Genomic DNA, 22,830 nt, shown 5'->3' with positions numbered 1-22,830 from the left:
TATACACCACAGTTCTACATTTACTTTCTTCCTCTAGAATTTCTGCTCAACTCAAGGACGTGAAAAGCAGCCTATGAAAATAGTCTATCTGAGTTTTTAGCAAGGGTTTTGTGTTGGGTGGTATGGAACCAAGTACGACTGCTTAGAAGAACTCTGTTCCAATAATTCCCCAAGCACATGGGAGAATTAGTCACCAATCATCTTTCTAGTGACAGGAGCAAAGGCTTCTCTTGAGTAGTCAAGAAGTGTTGTGTCCAGCCTTATGAAAAAATGTCCTCTATACCACATAAGCATTTCCTCACATCTGGGGCACAACATTTCCTGCACTTGTACCTCATATAATACCACTGCATGTGTATACCACTGCAAAACTGAAATGCAAATTCACTGTCTCCTATCTGTACTTTACCAGCTAGCATTCACCAAATGACAACACCAATAATTTTAGGCAACTGCTTCTATGTGCATTGCTGCTACTCCAGTTTTGACTTTGGTGAACTCTGAAGCTGTGCTTCACCTCTGAGTTTCTCTGTTAATGTATTTGTTTTGCACTAATGAAGTAGTATGAATGTTTTCTGCAGAATTCTTAGCCATGACTACAATCATAGCCACGACTACAATGGTGACTACAACCATAGCTCTGCAGCATCACTGTGGCACCTGGGAGCACTTGGGAACATGGTTAGTGGGCATGGGGACAATGAGCTGTTGGACTGTGTGGTCTTTTCCAACAATAATGATTCTATGACAAAAGAGTTTCTGTAACAATAATAGTACGGTATTGAACAAATCAGCATAAGAAGTATACAATCACAGAATCAATAAAGCTAGAGAAGACCTCTAAGATCCTCAAGTCCAACCACAAACCATTCCATCATGCCTACTGACTATGTCCCTCTGTGCCACATCTCCACAGTTCTGGAACACCTCCAGGGACCACCCCTGGGCAGCCTGTGCCAATGCATCACCACTCTTTCTGAGAAGAAATACTTCCAAATATCCAAACTGAACCTCCCCTGATACAACTTGAGGCCATCATGAGTAGGCACTGAAGGAGTTACAGAAAAAAAAAAAAAAAGATTAAAGAATTACATATTTTGAACACTGTTAAGTAATTCCAAAGCTACTAATGTTTGATCTAGCCTCCCTGTGTTTGCGCTTTTCTTTCAGAATCTTTTCACATATTTGAATGTTGTCATGTTTCCACACAAACTCCAAGCTCTGGCTACTAGAAAAAAGCTCATTCCTACAAGAAGTAATGGTTTAAGTGGCATTTGTGTTTTTAAAGAGCATATCATTGATCAACAAATTAAAATAATGGCCTCATGGGAAAGTTCTGTTATCATTTTCAATATTACTAGTACTTGCTTCACTGCACTGCCTGAATAACTAACAGCAAACCATACCCTACTCATCACTCATTGATAAGAACTAGAGAACTACTAGTGAGTAATATATTAAAACTACTATTTGTACTACATTTGAAGATTAAAGGTTTGGTTTTTTTTTTCACTCCTTGTAGCCTATATTTTCAATTGCATGACTCTAAATGCTTGCTACAGTTATCATCTAAGGTAAGCCTTATTTCCTGTTCACCCTTAAAATTAAAATCACTTGGACAGTGATGCTAGTCTGGATTTCCATGAACACAGACATCTGAGACTAATACCCATTCCTGCTTTTGTCAGGTGGTCCCCAATGTGACCAGTAAGCATCTCATCCCCCTCTGCAATCACCTCCATGCACACATACACACAGAGGTAACACATCTGCGAATAGATTCCTTCCTGCAAAAGGAAGTTTATGGTTATTATAACACTGTTATTTCTCTAATTCTTAGGAGTTTGCTTCACCCTTCCTTAATCCTTTTTTTTTTTTTCTTTTATCTGAAATAAATGAAATTTGATGACATTTTAGACTTACTAAATTGCATATCTAAATCTTCATATTCTGACAGTTTGCAAATATGCACTTCCACAAACCACCACAACCAACAACAATAAAAAAGCCCAACTTTTTAGAAAAAAAGATCCTGAATGAATACTATTTATAAAGCTGTGGTATAGCAACAAATACTGGCACATGGGTGCATACAGTCTTTTCTGTGTATGTCTTAAGTAGTGAAATGGAAAAAAAGCTCCCTCAATCTCTCATCACTCAGAGCATATTCTGCTGTTACAGCAATGAATCAATGTACTGGGCCAAGTAATTTTTTTTTTAATTCAGTGTGTTTTCTGGTTTTAAGCTCCAAGAGACCAGGGTCATTTATTTTCCTAATCTCAGAGTAAAGACAAGTTCATGATGAGAAAATGATACAGAGAAATATATACTGGACTGACATAATTTTCAATTACACCTTTCCAGTCATTTCAAGTGGACTTTCCTTATGGGAAAGAAAAGGTCATTTCATGGAACAGCTTGGGTTGGATGGGACCTCAAAGATCATCCAACCGCCCCTGCAATGGGCAAGGATTGCCAATGACTACATCAGGCTGCCCAGGAAACCATCAGATGTTCCAATTAAAAACACAGTAGCACACTGAACATGGAATCCCACTTTACAGAATGTCTATCTGAAATGAGGGGTAACTGCCTACGTCAGGCAGTATTATCTACAGCAGAACCTTGACAACTCTTTGATCTTTTTTGATAAAGTTGGCTGAGTGCCCCAGAGATGCTCTGTGGGATATCAGGTTGATATTTGTGAACAGAAGGGTGAAAAGAAGCTAAAACCATTGTCAGCTCTATAAAGATGACAAAAATGAAAATTCTGACCACAAAAATAAACTAAATACATTTCTGACTTCGAATGAACCAGGCTCTCTCTCACTGCAAGAGTGAAGAGAGTCACAAGAGTCACAGTGGTCACATTCAGCCATACAGCCTCCCTTTCCCTGCTGTACCAGCAGCAGGAGGTGAAATGCTGCATTAAGCACATCTTAGATCCTTGCACATTTGCATCTCAGAATTGTCAACACCTGTCTTAAAACATAAGTGACATAGATATGAAGGGAGTAGGGCAGGAGATGAATAAGGAATACATGTATTGTGTTCTCAGTGGAGTCATATCACTCATGTTTGCTTTAATATTAATAGGTTCTGTCTTGTAAATTCTCAGAAGCAGTGCCCTGAGTCTTGTTGTTACAGAACTTTTAGCCAATATATTAAATTTTTAAAGGTAGCAGTCTGCAAGTGGAATCTAAAAATATGAAAGGCATGCATCTGTTGTTTTAGAGTTACCACAGTATCTTTCAGTTGGGAAACAGATAACCGTGATGCAGTCCTACTGAATTGATTCACAAATTAAACACCATTTCCATTGTTCTGTGCCCACTCAATACAAAAGCCTAGATAATATACACTAATTAAATAACTTCTTGCCTCTGTTCTGAAAGGGTCTATCCTCACTTAAAGGATACAAAGTGGTTTTCACAAGATCAAGTCCAACTCCAACCCAACCTCACCATGTCCACTAACCATGCCCCTCAGTGCCACATCTCTGGGGTTCTTCAACACTTCCAGGGACACTGACTATCATTCCCGTGGGGAAACCTTGTCCAACTCCATATTCTTCTACGTTCAAATTCTCACATTTAGTTCCAAATTGGTTCTGTAACAAAGTTTCAGACTGCTTCCACTAAATCTAATAACAGAGCTCAGAACATGCATTTCACCTCTTGACCATGGCCAGTACCTGCAATGCAAGACTAAGGAGTTAATGCTTCATCAGACAGAACCCCAAAAGACCTTGCTTTCAAAGGCTTGACCTTGAAACTTTCAACATCTTCTTTTCTTTACTGAAATCTTTGCAAGAAAATCAGTTTCAAATGTCAATAAACTATGGCAAAAATGGAGTTAACCACACTGTTTGATAAAATGATATTCTCAAGAAGTATTTGGCTGTGTTTTCTGCAGCTTAAGGAAGTGCACTCTCTATATACTGGCACTCTCTATATACCGGCAAGGTATTTCTAGGACTGGAAAAATGCCTTAAGAGAAACAGATTTCCTATTTCCTAGATATATGATGATTGTTATTTTGTCAGACAGAACATAGGCATAAAGGGCTTAATAGCAATTATATTGATGTATACTTCATTAACACATTCATGCAAAAGTAGAATAACATCTACACAGTAAGGAGATAGCTCTCTCCTTCTCCCACTCCAGTGTGGGACTGGACTAAGATATTCAGAGCACTGTACATTAGGAATGTTTATATTCTATTCCTACTTGAGATTATCATTACATAAAATGTTCTGCTGGGTGTGATAACTGATATGTAGAATTGCATCAGAGTTGTACTTACTTTAGATTCCTTGCTGATTCAGAGCTAAGAGGGAAAACACTACATACTGATGGAGTAGAACAAATTAAGAATTATACATTTGAAACAGTATCACAAATGCTTTAAAAACATCATCTTTTTTTTAGGACTAAAATCCTGTAACAAAATGAAGACAAACCTATCCAGATCTATTAACAACTAGAAAATCAGAAGAGATTCTGCCAGATATTCTGTCCTTTTAGAAAGGCATCAGTATATGACCATTCTTCAGGGACAGCTCTTCTCTTTGTATTCCTTTTCTGATGTAGATAGAAACATCCCCTCCCCTACTTTCTAATTTGTCCCTTCTGAACAGCTTGTAGTCATTGATAGCCACATTCCAGTTGTGGCAATCATCCCACCAGGTTTCAATGATGGCAACTATATCACTGTTTTCTAGTAGCAGTGTAGCGTCCAGCACCCCCTGTTTATTTCCCAAGCTGTATGCATTGGTGTAGAGCCACTTCAGCTGGGGAGCTGGTCTTGTCATTTCCTTAAAGAATAACTCCTTAATTACTTTTAAATATCTCTCTTGAATTTCCCCAGCAGTCACTGTCTCATCATCATAATTTTGTATGTGCTGCAGTGCTGTCAACACCTTTCTAGGCAATGGGTCTTTCAAGGCCCAATAGCACGCTGTCCCTCTAATCTAGCTATGCCTTCACAGAATTACAGAATCACAGAAACACCAAGGTTGGAAAAGACCTACAAGATCATCCAGTCCAACCATCCACCTATCACCAATAGCTCTCACTAAACCATATTCCTCAACACAAAATCCAAACATTCCTTGAACACCTCCATGGTCGGTGACTCCACCACCTCCCTGGGCAGTCCATTCCAGTGCCTGACCACTCTTTCAGAAAAGCAGTATTTCCTAACATCCAGCCTAAATCTCCCCTGGTACAGCTTGAAGCCATTCCCTCCAGTCCTATCACCAGTTACACAAGAGAAGAGGCCAACCCCCAGCTCACTACAACCTCCCTTCAGGCAGTTATAGAGAGCAATAAGGTCTCCCCTGAGCCTCCTCTTCTCCAGACTGAAAAATCCCAGCTCCTTCAGCTGCTCCTCATAAGGCCTGTGCTCCAGACCCCTCACCAGCTTTGTTGTCCTTCTTCTAAGAAGACCTACTCCAGGGCCTCAATGTCTTTCTTGCAGTGAGGGGCCCAAAACTGGACACAGTACTCAAGGTGCGGCCTCACCAGAGCTGAGTACAGGGGGACAATCACTTCTCTATTCCTGCTGGCAGCACTGTTTCTGATGCAAGCCAGGATGCCATTGGCCTTCATGGCCACCTGGGCACACTGCTGGCGCACGTTTAGTTGAGCATCAGTCAGTACCCCCAGGTCCATTTCCTCTATACAGTCTTCCAGCCACTCTGCCCCAAGCCTGTAGCACTGCCTGGGGTTGTTGTGGCCAGAGTGCAGGACCCGGCATTTGGCCTTGTTGAACCTCAACACTTTATCATGGGAAGGCTCACTATCCCCAATACCCCACTTCAGAACTAGTTTAAAACCCTCCCAATGAGCCCCGCTAGCACTTCTCCAAGGACCCTCCTCCCCCTTTGAGAAAGGCATACCCCATCTGGTGTCCACACACCCAGTACCATGTAGGCCATTTGGTAGTCAAAAAAAAGTTCTGGGAATGGTATGTCATGAAGCCACGTATTTAAAGATATGATCTTTTGATTTGTTTCCATGTCCTTACCCAATACAAGAGACAGAGAAGAAAAGATGATTTGTGCATTTATTTCCTTTAGTCATCTTCCCAAGGCCCTAAAGTCCCTTTTGATAGCCCCTGACCCACACGTAGCTGCTTCATCTCTCCCTAGATGGAAAAACAGTAAGGGACTGTGATTTGACAGCCGTAACAGGCTAGATAGTTTCCTGGTGACATCTCTCACCTGAGCCCCAAGAAGACGGCATCTCTACGATGGTCTGTTCAGCATATTGGGTGTTCAGTTCCCTGTAGGGAGGAATTGCCTACAACAAATACCCATCTCTTCTTCTTCAATGGTGTAGTCTTAATGCTGGGGGAAGGCTTTTTGTGATTTGGTTTCATTAATTTGTCTAGAATGAGTGCTGGCTATCCACACCAAGTACACAACAACAGGGTGTTTGGTGAAAAAGCCATGCATAATACAAAACAAAGCTAAGATCAAAAGGTGTGGAGCAATAATTAGTGTGCCAGGTGATTTAAGAATACTGCATACCAGGTTCATCATGCCATTCATGTTATTGGGAATGCCAACAACTCATGAAAACAAAGGGGATACTTACTCTTAAAGTTGTCCATAATTATAAATCCTAATTATCAACCATATTCCTTAGACCAAGTTGGTTTGGCCACAAGCACTGTTTTACTTAAGTGAACTGGCTGTCACATTTTGGAGTTTTAAAACTGGCAGCAGAATCATGATGTAGATTTCAGTAAGGAAAGGGTAAAGTAAGGCACAAAGCAATCAGCAGTGTGAATGAGGCCAGTGAAGAGGAACTGCCAACTGAGCCATTTCCACCTAAGTTGCAGCACACACATCCATCTCAGAGCTAATTCTGGTATTACGGCTTTATCAGGTTAGAAAATCAGGAAACACTTGTGTGTTTTAGGGAGCCTGATGCAAAGCTCAGCTGATCAAATTAAATCTAATTGACCACATACTTCACTAAGTTCTGCTGGGACTTGAGCTGGCTGAATCATCCCTTCTGAGGTCTGAAAGCAGAAGAGCTGTAAAGCTGCAGATGGATTAGTGGTTTGTTAATAGTATTTGTTCGAAGCTAGTGTTTGTAGCTGGTATTTGTAACAAAACAAAGCCCACTTCCTAAGATTCAAAATAAATTAAGGAAAAAAAGAACAACAGAATCTAAGCATTTACACTTATCCACTCATCAGTCATGAAATCAATACATTTATGTGCTTTAAAACCTTTGTTAGATTTATACAAAACAAAAGGCTTAAGCTTTATGAGACATGCTTCTCAATCTCAACTACCTACCAAACAGTAAGTCATTTTCCTTTAAGCAAATCATCTTGAATTCTCTCCAGAAATATGGTCCTGCAAAGTTGCAAAGACCAACAGTACTTCCCATTACAGCATGGAGCATGCTGTCACATCTGCAAGTAAGAGTTACAGTGTGAAAAACACTATTTCAAAGCCAACTGAACAAAACAAAATGTATGTAATCAAGCTTGTACAAAAATACGAACTAGTCTAAGAAATCATGCTGTAAACCATCACTAACAATAACAGAATGCAGCTCCAAAGGTCAAGGTAAAATTAAGTTTTCATTTTGTTCCTTTTAATAATAGCAGAACCATTTTTTAATTCTATTTAAAAGGCCAGAAGACTAAAAGGAAATAAAGTACTTTCCAGAGGAAACAAATGTGAGACACTTAATGATTATAAATGATTAATTCAAGTCACAGAGTAGTTTTTACATCACTTATTGAGCTTAAAGCACCATAAAAATTAGGTATTATTTTATGATGCATGAAATCCTTAGCACACCAAGCACTACTGAACTGATGTTTTTTCACACAACAAACATTGCGCAGAGAATGAGGAGGAGGCAATGCCACTCAAATACTACAAACTGCACATACACATTTAGCTCTTTCAAATGTAAATAACTTGGAGATTTTCCCAAATTATGAAAACAGGAGTTGGCAACAGTCATTGGAATCTACATCAAGAGAGAATGATGTACAATGTTTTTTTTCACCTGAGCAAATGTCTGCATGTTTAAGGTATCAAACTAGATCTGCTTTTTGCTGGTTGTAATGGCAGAAAGCTCAAGAAACTCTATTTTTCCTTTTGCAACTACAGAAAAAACAGTCACCCTCCAAGCCCACAAAAGATGTAACTAGCTACAGTCAGAAGAGCCAATTCAATGAGCTAATTCTAATGTGTTGTCAAAATTATGCTTAAAGGAGCAGCATGAAGCCTAAAAATAAATAAAAGGAGGAAAGGCTGTAGAGGTGTACTTGACAGATAGGGGGACTTTGCAGAAGCAGCTTATGAAAAGCTTTAAATTGCTGCTTATATTCAGCAGTTCTGGGTTTGACTAGTCCTTTCTCAAATCACTTCATTTGCTTTTTTTTTTTTTTTTTTGCTAAAAATGACATGCTTGTCACATTGAAGTTACATGCCAAATTTTATCAACTTGTGAAATTAAACTGACAGCACACAAAAAAATGGATTTCAGAAAGTTACCTCCCCATTGGTACTTTAGTGAATGCCCAGCCTGCTTCAACATGACAGATTGAATCACAGAATCATTAGGGTTGGAGAAGACCACTAAGAACATCAAGTCCAACCCAACCCACCTCCACTATGCTCACTAACAACAACCCTCAGTGCCACATCTCCATGGTTCTGGGACACCCCCAGGGATGGTGACTCCGCTACCTCATTATAGGACAGTTGTCTCCTATACTGACACCACTATAGGATGGAAGAGTGTGTTACAGTTTTTACCCCAGAATGATCAGCATTCAGTGAACTGGTGAAGGATATGGATTTCATTCCTAAATGCTAATATTTCCTGTATCTCCTTAGGCCCAGTTTTTGCAAATAATGGAGAATGTGAGGCTCCAAATCCACACATCTTTCCTCCTAAGACTCAAAGTTCAGTACCATAAAACTCGAAGTTTAAATGCAAAGGGCTGAGCACTGGCCAAAACAAACACACTGAAGCTCACAACTGTAATGCACAAATGAGAATATTTTTAAAAGCACCAATTATACTATTGGGAAATCAGGAAAAAAGCCTACTCAAATATATTCTCTTTTCTGACTCTATAATGCAGAGAAACTGAGATATCTCCAGTATAGCAAGCACTGGATTTAATGCAGACAATACAGGGGAATTACATTGGCAAGGTAATCAGGTTCATCTTCTCTGTGTCTACCAAACAACAACATTAAATGACTATACAGGTTGGCTGATGAACCATAATAATCAGACAGAGTTTTCTGTTGTTGTTTTGTTGTTCATCTGTTCTTGTTTTTTCTTTTTTCTTTTTTTTTTTTTTTTAAGAAAAAAAGTCTACACAAGCCTTACATGAGCTAAAGTATTTATTTGATAGAACAAAACACTACTTAGACATCCTAGCTCATAAAGGAATACTGAGATGAGAGAAGACATGATCTTACAGAATAATATTAGCATTATCTACTTGATTTAAATACTTTTGATTTTGCTTAATGGGCATTTCCACATCTGTTACTTTTTGCATGGTATAAATAAAAATCTAGATGATTTTAAAACACTAATCCAATAATTACTGGCTGTTGCTTAAAACATTTTCACTTACGAAAACTGTGGAATTGAGTTCTGAAGACACAGTGCATAGGAAATCCTATAGATAGATGATAAATGGGGACAATTATTATAACGGATAAAGTAAAGCCATTTTGTAGCAGTTTAATGAAAACTATTTTAAGATTATAGTTATAAATAAGCTTAAGATCAACACGTAAATGACATCTATGTAAAATCAATGCAATGCATTTATTATGCTTAAAATTACTGCCAAATCATATAGTGGCTTGGGTTGGAAGAGATCTCAAGGATCATCAGGTTCCAACCCCTCTGCTGCAGGCAGGGTTGCCCATCACTAGATCAAGTACTAGATCATTTTGCCTAGGGTCCCACTGCACCTGACCTTAAACACCCCCAGAGCACTCACAACCTCTCTAGGCAGCCTGTTCCAGTACCTCATCACCCTCTCAGTGAAAAACTTCCCACTGACATCAAATTTAAATCTTTCCTCCTTTAGTTTAAAACCACTCCCCTTTATCCTGTCACTATCTATCCATGTAAAGAGATTATTTCCCTACTGTTTATCATTTCCCTTCAAAAATCGGAAGGCTGCAATGAGGTTTCCCTGAAGCATTCTCTTTTCCAGACTGAACAAGCCAACCTCCTTCAGCCTATCTGCATAGGAAAGGTGATCTAGCCCTTAGATGATAATCTTTGTGGTGATAAGTGAGGAATTTTATTTGAAGCTTTTTTTCTGGAATAGTCCTACCTTGAATTACAATCAAGTACTTTGTTATTTTTATCATTTCATATTCCTTGAATATCTCTATATAATTGGAATTATCAGCCCAAATATTGCATTTCATTTGATCAAATTAAGACCAGAGTGTAACGAGTCTCAGGAGAGGACTGTAATCTTGATCATGTCACAAGCTATCAAACCTCAGTTTAAAAATACCTCACAGTAAAAAGTTGAAATTTTCCAACCAAACTTGATATTGATTAAGATTAAAAGCTGCAAAATAAGAGCAGTCCAGTTTAATTTAAACCTCTGAATAGCAGAAATTGTTTTTCAAAGTCACTTTCTGCTCCCTCAAACTCAGCAAATAAGCTCATCTGTATTCAACAGCATGATTATAGAGAAAATGCAAACACTAAACCCTAGACCTGGGGATCTGATAAATATTTATAAAGGTTTATCTAAAGGGAGGTGGGAGGCAAATGGATGAGGCCAGGCTCTTTTTGGTGGTGCGCAGTGATAAGGAGTAATGGCCTAAAACTTGAGTATGGGGAGTTCCATACAAACATGCAGAACTTCTTTACAGTAAGGGTGACACAGCAGTGGAACAGGTTGCCCAGAGATGTTGTGGAGTCTCCTTCTATGAGATATTCAAGATCTGTCTGAATGCTTACCTGTGCAACCTATTGCAGGGTACCTGCTTCAGCAGGGGGTTTGGACTCCACGATCTCTTGAGGTCCCTTCCAATCCCTGCAACTCTTTGGTTTTGTGATTCTCCCTCCAAATCAAAAGGAATTTCTGTATATTACACCACAGCTTGATTAATTTAGGTTTCTTCTGCTGTTTTGTCTTTCCTCTGACTTCCTACTGACTTTCATGGAAATCTATTTATAACTGTGAGGGAGGCATTCCTGCTAACTCATCTTACAGTCAAAGCTTTTTAGCCTCTGAACACCCTCATCCTGGGACAGGATTATTGTATTCCAGGTGCTTCATAACTTTATCAAGCAATGTTCTAAATAAATAACCCAAGCGTATGTTAATGCCACACACACACTTAAAAATTCTTATGCTCTTCAGCATTCTGTGGTGTTTTCACAGACAAACAATTGTCTGGTATTGAATTTATCAAGTAACATTTTATGTCTTTTTTAATGACATATAGTATTGTTGCCCCCTTTTCAGTGATCTTCCCACAAAGTGATTTTAACATCACTGCACTAAAAGCCAACTTTTCCACTTGTCTGCATAACATGAATAAATTAGATCAGAACATTTCTTTTCCTGCTCTGCAAAATTTGCACTAGCCTCAGGGAGAGTTTTACATTGATCATAAAATTTCATCCACACTTAAAGTCCTCCAGAGTTTGGCTGTGAGCTGTCTTGCCTTTGAGACTTCCAATGCAAGAAAGCAGTGATCTAGATAACACCAAGATTCACAAAATTCTCTTCACAAGTTCAAGATCCAAAGATTTTAACTAGGATTCAGTGCTGCCCACATTGCCTGGTGAAGCTGCAATGGATATCATTGAGAGCTGTCTGTGCAAAGGACAGAATACAGCTGTTTTAAATTCTATTAATCAAGATAGTCTCTAATACTTCATGCGTTGCTGCCTTCCTGAAATAAGTGAAATAATTTCGCTAATTCGTTCATGTCAAATATACCAGTCATACATGCTGAACAATGAGATGAAATGGATTATCCCACATCTCAAGGGCCTAAACAATGTGATCTTTAGAAAAGCTTATTTTAACCGCTATCATGTTATGCAGTATCAATAAGCAGGAGCTCTAATTACTGTTAACCATGTCCTACAAAAAGAAATGAAGGCGCAGATGGGAAATGACTCTTCTCTGAAGATAGTATATTGCCAGAAATGACAAATGAAAAAGATTAAGCTTCAGGGATAAAAAATGCTATTATGCAGTCTTGATGCTAAAAAGTACAACAAAAATAAAGAATGCAAACATTTTGGAAGTTCGGAGTTAATGAAGGAGGATAACAGAAATGAGAGCACTTGGAAAACTGAGTAAAGACATCAGAAGGACTCCAGAAGGTTATGAAAAGAACACTGGTATGACTTTCAGTGCCACAGCTAATTTAAAAGACAACATAAAAACAATACGGGACAAATTCCAAACAGGCAGCCAAGACATCATGACTAAACAGAGGATGAAAAGAGAGCCGTAATATGTGCATATCTCATTTTTTCATCTTCATATTGATGAAAGATATTTTACCTAAATATTTACGCTTGAATGTCTTGAAGTTCATGGCTGTGAATCAGATTCATAGAATCAAAGAATGGCTCAGGTTGGAAGGGACCTCAAGGATCATCAAGCTCCAATCCTTCTGCCACAGGCAAGGCCACCAACCTCCATATCTAATACTAGACCAGGCTGCCCAGGATCCTATCCAACCTGGCCTTCAACAGGAAGGATTTCTTAAATCTTGAACACAGATTTAAAGAATGAAATATAAAATATGACTGTCTCTGGGAAAGAGAGGTCCAGACTTAGCAGATCCATTATAACTCCTTAACTGACGTTAAAATTCTGATTATTATTCACCAGCTACTGAAAAAATGCATCCTACATGTTTGGGTCTAAAGACCAGAAAACAGAACTTTCAGAAATCAAAGCTTGGCCTAATATATATGTTACATACATACAATATTGTTACAGCTACTACATTATATCACTACAGATATATCTCACTCAGATACTGAACTAAGAGCCACCTCTACTTTATTTACATTTTCCTTGACAGTGCTGCTCTGATTCTTGTAACTGAACAACCGAGTTGTAGAACCAATACAGTGTGCAAAGAGGAAACAAGGCTTAACCCACCTTTCATCTGCAGGGGAACAGACTTTTATACTTAGAAAATTCACAAGGTAAGAGTTAAATTTATCTACAGAGTATGTAGAGAGCAGAATTACAATTCCTCCTTTACAGAATGGTGTCAAGACTCAAAGCCTTAAAATTTTATTTCTACTTTACTACAGGAGTTCATTTTTTCCCTCCACCGTAATTCAATGCAATTCAATTGAATTCACCCTGCAGGGCATGAAATTCCCAATAGCTCAGGTGGGACTTCAAACTGCCTTGACTTTACCTTTTATTAGTGCAGCTAAGCACAGAAAGATTAAAGAAAATTCTGCTTTAGGATGATTTACTCGACACTAAACCTATAACTACAATTTATACATGAATAGAACAAAAGTATTGTTTACAAGGTAGTTATTTGAAACTATGCTTCTTAGCAGAAAGAACACATATTACTGGAAGCCACAGTCAAATTCATTTTCAACTTCTAGTTTACTTTGTATTGACTGTACTACTTTGTCTTGTATGTAATTCATGTTCTATCACAGCTTAAACAGCCAAGAAATATACTGCCTGATATAAACCACTGTACCAACTTAATAAATACATGGAATTGTTGTAAATAGTATACGTAAAGAGATTAGTATACTTTAATATAGGCACACACAGAGATATAATAAAAGAACTTGCCCACAGATAATACAAGAAACTGTAGTTGCATCTTCTCCAATCACATTAATAAAATTGTTTAAGAACTTCATTTTTAAATACACATATATTCTAACTAAGTGAGACAACTATAGCATCCATGTGATACAGACAAAGAGCATTTTGCTACCTCATCCATATAGCTAATTATACCGTTTATTAATTTTGGGGAAAAAAAATCCTAACTCATTTGTCTCAAGGAAATTATATGCACGTGCATATCTGCTGGAAGCCTTACAGGTTGCTTGTGGTATTGGAGGAAGAGACCTCTAACAAAGAGGAATTTATAGACACAGTCACTATACACTGCATACAGCACTTTTTTTTCTTCCACACCAGGGATGATTTTTGTTGTTTTAGTTGGCAAATTTTGCTGTTAAAGCCTTGAATAGACTGAAAATTGCCTTTTCTGTCCTCTCCTCATATGCTATACCACAGCTGCAACATTCAGCTGGAAAGCTGTTGTCTATTCCTATCTCTGAATTGCCAAGCTGAATGGCAGTCAGACACATACTGAAAGGACAGAGCTAAATGGGGAATTATTTTTATAGTCACAAGAGAGTCTGAGATTGCTGCATTCAATATTTGTCAATACAAATAGAGGGCAAATGCATATTTGAAAGAAAGGACAACAGTAGCTGTGGAAGGAATTCCATTTACATTACGTGTCTATCCATTTGTATGAATACAGAACTTTTAAAATTATATAGAAACACTATCTATTAAATATACACCATATCCACTTACAAACAGATTAACTAAAAACATATTCAGTGATTGGAAGCAGGGCATAGATAAACAATGTATCATCAAAATCACTCCATTCTTTTTGTTAATTTTATGATCAAAATATGAGGTCCTTATTGAAAACTCCAATAACAATTACCGAAATTCTGGGAAAGCTTAACAGACTTTTAAGGATTAGTTATTCGGAAGGTGAAACTCCTTTCCCACACTCTTCTGATGCACAGAAGGATGATGCAGTGCTCTCAAATCAAATTTCTCCAAAGCCACGTTTAGTTGCCTAAATAATAAGAATGCTGGAGCTTTTGATTTCCAGGCCACCCTAGGGCCATACTTCTTCTTTAATCACAAGTACTGCTCTGTACTTCCTCCTAAAATATATGCAAAATAAACAGTGCCTAAAATCTGTTCTTACCTCTCTTGGAGCATCTTGTAGGATGACAATATAAAAATGAAAATATTTCAGGTAATTTGATCAAATTTAAAAAAAGCAAAAAGCAGATAAATTGCATTGGACTCAATGATCTCTTTCTGACCTTTCTGACCTCCACAATTCTGTGATTCTATCTTTGCTACCAAACTCTTAATCCTTTTACTTCCATATCTAATTTGAAACACTCATACAAAGTATTGGAAGGTTTTGTAGTTCCATTTAGAGCATCTAGACATAAATTGTTTCCGTAGAAAAGAAAGTTCCTTTTCTCTTTTCTCGAGTGAAACTTTTTGATTTATTTATTTATTGAGGTCCTTTTTAATGCTATAACCTAAAAGCAGATGAGTAATACAAATTGGACTCTGTTCTTTCTGAATAATCCTAGGAACATCTGTAGACTGGTCAAATCATACACAAGAAGAACATAAAGAGGGGAGAGAAGACGCAGGTGAGCTAGAATGGAAAAGACATCACTGAAGGCTTTAGAAAACTGGAAATTTGTTTGTTTTGCCTGGTGTATTTTCCTTACCACCTAAATCAAGACTTTCAGTTTAATCATAATAATACCTCCAAGTTCAATTTTCAATGTTATTTCTTTTTGCTTTTTGAGAAGCACTAACCACACAGATGCCCCAAATAACACTAATGCAGAAACCCAGAAACTGCTCGCTCAGTGACTCGCAAAACACTTATTCATCCTCTCTATTTTCTAGTCGAAGTACTTTCCTGAAAACAGAGAATCACAATGGGGCAGGATATCAGAGAGGTATAGACAAAAAATACTCCTCACGCATTTATGATCTTATGAATATCAATTACCTACATACCTTCCCTGAGCATTTATCCATTCTCCAAGCATTTTACAAGCTATTTAAGAAAAATCATTACATTCTTGTAGCATAGTACCTAGAGAACCCAGTCAGGCTGAAGCTGCATTCAGTACCCAGCAATGAATAAAAGAAGCTACACAGTTGCTTTTTGTTTTTCCTTCTCATGGGTTTTCTTGGACTGAGTTTGGAAGTGATTCATGGCAGATTATGTGCAACTGCTAGTGAAGTACAATAAAGGGTACTAGTGAGTCGAAAGAGGAAAAGCCACACAGATCCTGTATACAGAATTCAATTTCATGAAAGACTACTATGTTAATAAAAAGGCAAATAGTAAACAATTCTGAAAGGAATGGTCAAACAACCAATAAAAAACCCAAACATACCTGGAATCTGTTCAAAAACAGTGTATCAAAATTCCCAAAGCCCTGACTGAATCTATAAACCTAAGACTATCAAAGGAAACAATTCAGAAAAACATGCTGAGAGGAAAAGATCATGAGAAGCTATTAAAAAAATCAGGTTAAACAAAAAGTGATGTAAGAAGGAATTTGACAGTATACTCAACAGTATCAGCTGCAGAGGTGTTTGTTATCAGGTAACAATCTAGAAAAATTAACCAGTATATAAGCATACACTACAGGGCATAGGCCTTGAACTCCACAATTCCAGTGACTGCAGATGATGTGAAAAGTGAGGCAGGCTCATGTGCTCTGTAGGAATAGCATTTGTTATCACCATTGTCACAGGTAATACTGATTCACTTCAGTACTCCCCTCTTACCTCGTTTTGGAGGTCCCGGATCATTCTGCTCTTCCTTTCCATTTCTGTCTTCAAAAAATTAATCTACAAGTTGAACAAAAATACTGAGCACGTTTCTGAAACTTAGCTAAACATCACCTTAAACTCTTTTTTTTTTCTTTTAACCTTATTCATAGCTTAAAAAAAAACAACAACAACAACAACAAAAACAGTCCTAATAACAACCTATCTTGGGAAACTATTGTTAAACCAGATTGGTGTAGGCCATCACTTTGTGTTTCCTGATTGACCTACAAGTGGATACCATGACATTTATTGGGAAACTTAGAATTGAAGGAAGAAAATCACTATGCATAAAACCCCTCATTTGACTTTCATGCTAGCAGATATAGCTTTCTTTGTAACCAAGTCCATGGAGATCTTCAGAGAACCAAGGATTTTTTTTTTAACAGTAGGTTTCTAACAGTTATTAGTCCTAATGAGAACAGATCCATGCTCCCCATCAGTGTAGTTTATTAGAGTATTATTTTTCCTTAGTCCTAATTCTCTCAGGAGAATGTCAATGCTCCTTCAAACATATCAACTCTAAATCTGGATACATACGAAATACTGATAAAGATATGGCACTGAATTTATTGACTGTGCTGTCTGTACATTGCTTGTAAATATCAGCTTGGGGCAGAGATAGTTAATATGGCCAGCAACTTGCATGATGATTTTAACCAGTCCCAACATAATAATGGACTACAATATTGTTTCAGAATTTCAAGTTGAGAAGTACAATCAAAAAGCAAATAACAACAGTGCACAAACCCCCTTTCAAGTGTACAAATTCTGCTTTCAGCCTCCAAATCCTCATAGTGTAATATATATGAATGGGCTTTTGAATTCTCTTCTACCAAAGGCACACAAGCTGAAAAATTTAACTATGAAACTCTCTACATCTTTCCCACTTTCTACTCACTTTTTGTTCTTGTTTGACATTCAACTCTTTCCTAGTGTTGGCTTTCTTTAATTACTGTCTAGCTGTAATTATGAAAACACATAATGAAAGTGTATTAGTGTTCTAAGGCTGAACTCTGCAATATTAAGCAAGGACACTGCTTCTGTCTCCTGGAGACAGACACTCAAGGTACGCAGAGCTTTGTGTGCTTCAGAGCTCATTACATTTATTAAAGGCAACAGCTTCCATCCAGTAGCCTTTACTCAACAGCAGAATGTGACCTTGAAATGCTGAAATTAAATTTTCCCCCACTGAAATACAGAATGCTTTAGCAGATGGCTGCGATCTAATTCTAAGAGACAGACAATAGTTAGTTATTCACCACGGAGGAAGGATGGAGTAATACCAACATAAAGTTATTACTGCACAGTCAATGCTCAGCTGTACACTTATTTGCTTACCTCCAGACACCTTTTACATTGCTTAGGACTAAGGCAGGAATGATTAAGATGGGACTGAAATACCTTTACTGGCATATCTGTAATACCACTGTTAATATCCATTAGCTCTAGCATACTCAGTATTAGTTTTCTTAATCTAATTTTCAAGTTACACCATAGGAATTGACTCTGAAAGCCAAGAGAATAGTAAGGTATAAAAACAGGAAATATTCTATCTTTTGAGCAAATGAGAGAATAATCCACAACCTGTTCAATATTTCTGAAAGCAAAGCTAAACACATTTTATGCCTGTTAGGATTCCTTAGATGAACTTAAATTTAAATTGTAACTTGTAAATTAATAAAAAAATAATATATTTCAGAATGAAATGGACATCCCATCTTTTTATGAGTTATTGGTGCTAAGAGATCTGGCAATAGATTTCTCACAATTCAATCCTGCATGTTCTATTTGTGTTTTATTACTAAGAAGGTCCTAGTGATATCCAATTAACCATATCATTTTTGCTTAGTTTTTAACAAGTCATGCACAATGAGCTACTTAATTCTAAGTTTTCATAGCAAGCACTAAGCAACTAGGAAAAAAGATTTTACACAGATGTATTTTCTCCTCTATTGTGACAAATCATACAATAATTACACTGTCAATTCCACCACTGCCTCTTTCTAAAAACTGTGCTTTATAAAACAGCAGCAGGAACAAAATGAAAAAGGCACTCTAAACTTAGCCTACCTACCCTACTTTCCCTATTTATTTTCCTACCCCTCCCTGTTTCTGTGGTAATTTCTTATTTTCATTAGAAAAAAAAAAAACAGTCCAGCTGGTTCTACACACTGTGATTGAAATTAATGGGAAAGAGCTTTAAGTAGTGGCTCCTTTTCACATACAAATAAAGCTATGATTTGACTTTTTTTAAGAAACGTATTCACTGCAAAGCAACCTATTATAAACTACTACTTTGGTATTTAGTTCTAAAAAGTTCTACCAACTTTTACTGATTGCTAAAGAAGACAGCAGGTTATTCCTGATTGTCTTATACTCCCATGAATGTTTTATATACATGTTGTACACCTAAATCCACTATAATACTCCTAACAAACTTTATTTTAGAAACACTTTTGGACAGACAAATAATCCACAGTTCTGCTGAGAGCTGGCTAGTAGACCAGAAAAGATCCTCAAATTCCAAGCCTTCTGGAAGACTACTTGATCGTGAACTTTGCAACACAGGGCCATTGAAAAATTCAAGCCATCCTCATCAAAATAGTTTTCCTCTGCACTTTTAATCATCTTGCACAGAGCAGTTAGAACAAGAGGTATGAATTTATCATTCTGCCATATAACTCATCCCAAGATAGACTGACGCTCTTTGTACGTTGGTGCTACAAATACAGATGACAAAGGACCTAGAAAGGGAAAGAGTCACTCTCACTGAGGACCGCCAGTCTGTCCTCAGCATGACTGAAACTGTCAAGGACAGGAATGTCTTTGTGGTTCCTCAAGACTGAACCTCTCCTTTCAGCCTCAAAACAGCTTCAGGAGTTGTCCACTGAGCCCTATCACTACCTCGGAAAATCCACAGAACAGCAACTTTTTAGCTGTCCTAATGTCCTTGGCTTCTTTAATATCGAAGAGTTTATATTTTATATATATATATATATATTATTAAAAAAAAAAAAAAAAGAGATTCTTCCTGAGTAGCAGTCAGCACTTAAATCACTTAAATGGGATCAAGGAGAGGTGGAGCCAGGCTCCACCCCTTCTGGTAGCACAGATGAATTACTTTTACCTGTGCTCCTGTGGCTGACTTATTGCTTGCCTCAGGTCAATCAGAGGTCCAGGCCATGATTCAGCAGTTCCCATACGCTATCTAACCAGATGACAACCCTCTACTTTAAGTTCTATTATAAACTCAGGGGGGTTTGTTGTTATTTGTTTCTTGTTTAATTTTCTGTAATGGATTTGTGCTCTCCCAGAAGTATTATAGTAGGGGCTGAATTTATGCAAAGCACCATTTCTCAAGTTAAAAAAAAACAGTGCTGCATGGCAAAGAATAAAGCCAATAATCTCTTCACCTCAGCTGATATTTATTTTACCACAGCCAAGATAATCTTGAGTAACAAACAGTAATATAAAAATTAAATAACATGTTTTCCATATTTAATTTGGTGTGGGCTAGAATTTGGTGTGTCACCACAGCTAATGAGAATGTATCAGTGCATCTGGAGAAAGACGAAGACAACTTTGGAACAGCATGTTTTGAATTTGTAACGGAGAGGATCAGGCCCTAATCTTTCATTTCAGAGTGATATATCTGTTTACAGTCCAAAACATCTTCAAAGAAGTGTAGATTTTTTTTTTTTCTATATATACTCTGCTCAAACTATTGAAGAAGATTCAAAATATACCTCATTCTTTTCAGGTTTGGTCAGAATACTGCTTGCTTATTTCTTTCCCCTCAAGACTAGATGAGGGCTTTTATTCTCTAGAGAAGCCTACAAGTACTAATAATCCAGTAATTATATGCTGTGGAGGAACATTACTGTAGCGTAATGTGGTATTCTACTTTAAGCACCTAGCACGTAGTTTAGATGTCACGACTATCTACTCTGGGTCAACCTGGTCCACAAATTGGAACAAAGATCTCTTACTATGCACACTGTAGATATATCCATTGATTTCAGAGGGAATGTCTTTAATTCCTTAACATTAAATAATTGAAATAATAACTAAAATAATGAACTCATCTCTTTTTCACGAAGGACTGAAAGCCACACAGAAATCACATCAAGGCATTTCTGAATATTTGCTAAATTACTTATTATTACATACATACAAGTACCCTTGTACTGTGAGCCTGAGAACTGGTAAAACATTACTAAATAAGCCATCAATTACAAAATATGAAACTAAAAAATATATCCACAAACCCTGTTAAGAATCACAGAACACTTGAGGTTTAAATAAATTCCCCAAAATTATCTAGTTGATTAATGCTCAGCAATATTTGTGTTATAAAATTACCACTGAACAACAATGGACCACTGTCATGGTTTTGTGATTTTTGGTTTTCGGTATTCCACATCATAACATCACGTGGGGCACTGGGAGTTGAACTGTTAATGCTCAAGTTCTGGATACCTGCCCAGAAGAGAAGGAGAACTACGTTCCCCAGGGGACTTTGTAGTCACAGAGAGGAGATAGAACTCCTGGCAAGGTCACCTGATGCTCTTCTTCGTCCGCTCTTCTTTGTCCGCTCTCCTCCCATCTCCCTGCTGCTCATCTCACCTCAGCGATGTGGTGAGGCCTACCCACCTTTCGGACATTCTCTCTCTCATTATATTTGATTTATTAGCTTCGATTTTAATTATATTGTATTACAGTGTGTTATCTTGCATTCTGATAATATATTTAGTAAATTAGTTTGTTTCACCTCAGATCGTTGCTGCTGTTTTCAATTATTTTGGAGTCCCCTGTTCCCTTTTCCGGAGGTGTGGATTTTGCAAAATCCCTCCGCCCCGCTAGTCACGGAACTGGGCCGAACCAGCCCGTAAACCACTGACAACCACTTTCATATTTATATCCTAGAACTAAACAAAGAATGATTTTTTCTTTCCCTGCAATAACAAAATTTGGCTGTTTGTGCCTTGAATTTATACCTTCCTATAGTGATAATGAGATCTAGTGTTGCCAAGACTCAGCTTTTTCTTACTTTTTTCATGCTGAAAATTAGTAGCGATTAAGAAAAAAAGTCAGTCGCAGTATGACAATGTGCTTTGGTATAGATGAGACAAGAGGTCCACAAACGTAACCTCATAAGGCATAAGGACTTGGGTCCAAATCTCCAAGATGCTGGATACACACACCTACATCTCATAGAAACTAGTGGAAAAACATCCGCATTTTCTGCAACATACCAATTTTATGCACCTCCTTTATCTGAACCTTACGGAGTACTAATACATATCTGAAATCTTAGGTTTTGTTTTAACATGTAAAGACATCTGAGATAATGCAAAAAACTCAGGCAAAGAGGATTTTTAAAAAAGACAGAAAAAAAAAAAAAAAAAAAGGAAGAGGGACAGACTCACTCACAGTAGCTTGCTGCTTTTCTGCCTTCTCAGCTGCCTCATTAAGCTGCTTTTGAAAGGCCTCCTGAAGAGATTTCATTTCTTCCCTAGGCATTGAAAAAACAAAACATAAACTTCATCCCAAGAGTCCATTACAAAACCATTCTTCAGTTTCCAGAGAAGAGTGACAGATAACGTATTTACTAAGTGTCTTGCTAATAAAATTAAAATGACCTCATGAACTATAGTGCCAGTACAAGACAAAAATTTGTTCGTGATGTAAATTAGATATATTTTACATTTATCAAATGTCCTGTTGTGCAAAACATCTGCCAGCGTGTAGTCTCTAGAAAAAGGAATTGGTACAATAAAAGCAAGGGAAGTGGACTTGGAGATACACTACTATCAAGAACAACTCGTTTTAGAAAGAAACAACAGGAAAGCCAATAGAAGATGCTGGAGTACAACTGGACAAGAAGAAGTAATAGTTTGGATCGGGCAGTAGTGGATTCAAGATATTTTTGCACTACTAATGCAATCAGAGTTTCTCCAAGGTGATTAAAGCAGGCTGAGATCTTCTGGTCATCTCTTTTACCCACTGGTGACACATTTTGGAACTGCTGCAGAGTACAAGACTGACAAATTTCGTAACATTTGCAGAGCATTTTCAGGGCTGTTGCTTGCATCAATAAACTTTCATGAATAAGGAGCAGCGCAGAATTGACTT

At 37.6% G+C, this 22,830-nt stretch overlaps 1 protein-coding gene across 11 annotated transcripts in view; it reads right to left on the bottom strand.

The window, feature by feature from the left end:
- LOC116237891 (leucine zipper protein 2-like) overlaps positions 1–22,830 on the bottom strand; it is a 169,964-nt gene that overhangs the window by 47,481 nt on the left and 99,653 nt on the right. For all 11 annotated transcript variants that reach the window (XM_090140241.1, XM_090140240.1, XM_090140243.1 and 8 more), the window contains 2 exons: positions 22,129–22,210; positions 16,651–16,713 (listed from right to left, as the gene is read on the bottom strand). In XM_090140241.1, the coding sequence (XP_089996367.1) occupies positions 16,651–16,713; positions 22,129–22,210 (145 nt within the window). The remainder of the gene's footprint in view (positions 1–16,650; positions 16,714–22,128; positions 22,211–22,830) is intronic.

This window comes from Phasianus colchicus, chromosome 5 (assembly GCF_987193195.1).
Source record: "Phasianus colchicus chromosome 5, bPhaCol1.hap1.1, whole genome shotgun sequence".
Taxonomy (NCBI): domain Eukaryota; kingdom Metazoa; phylum Chordata; class Aves; order Galliformes; family Phasianidae; genus Phasianus; species Phasianus colchicus.
Note: the sequence above shows the minus strand (reverse complement) of the source record. Positions and strands in the feature narration are given on the sequence as shown.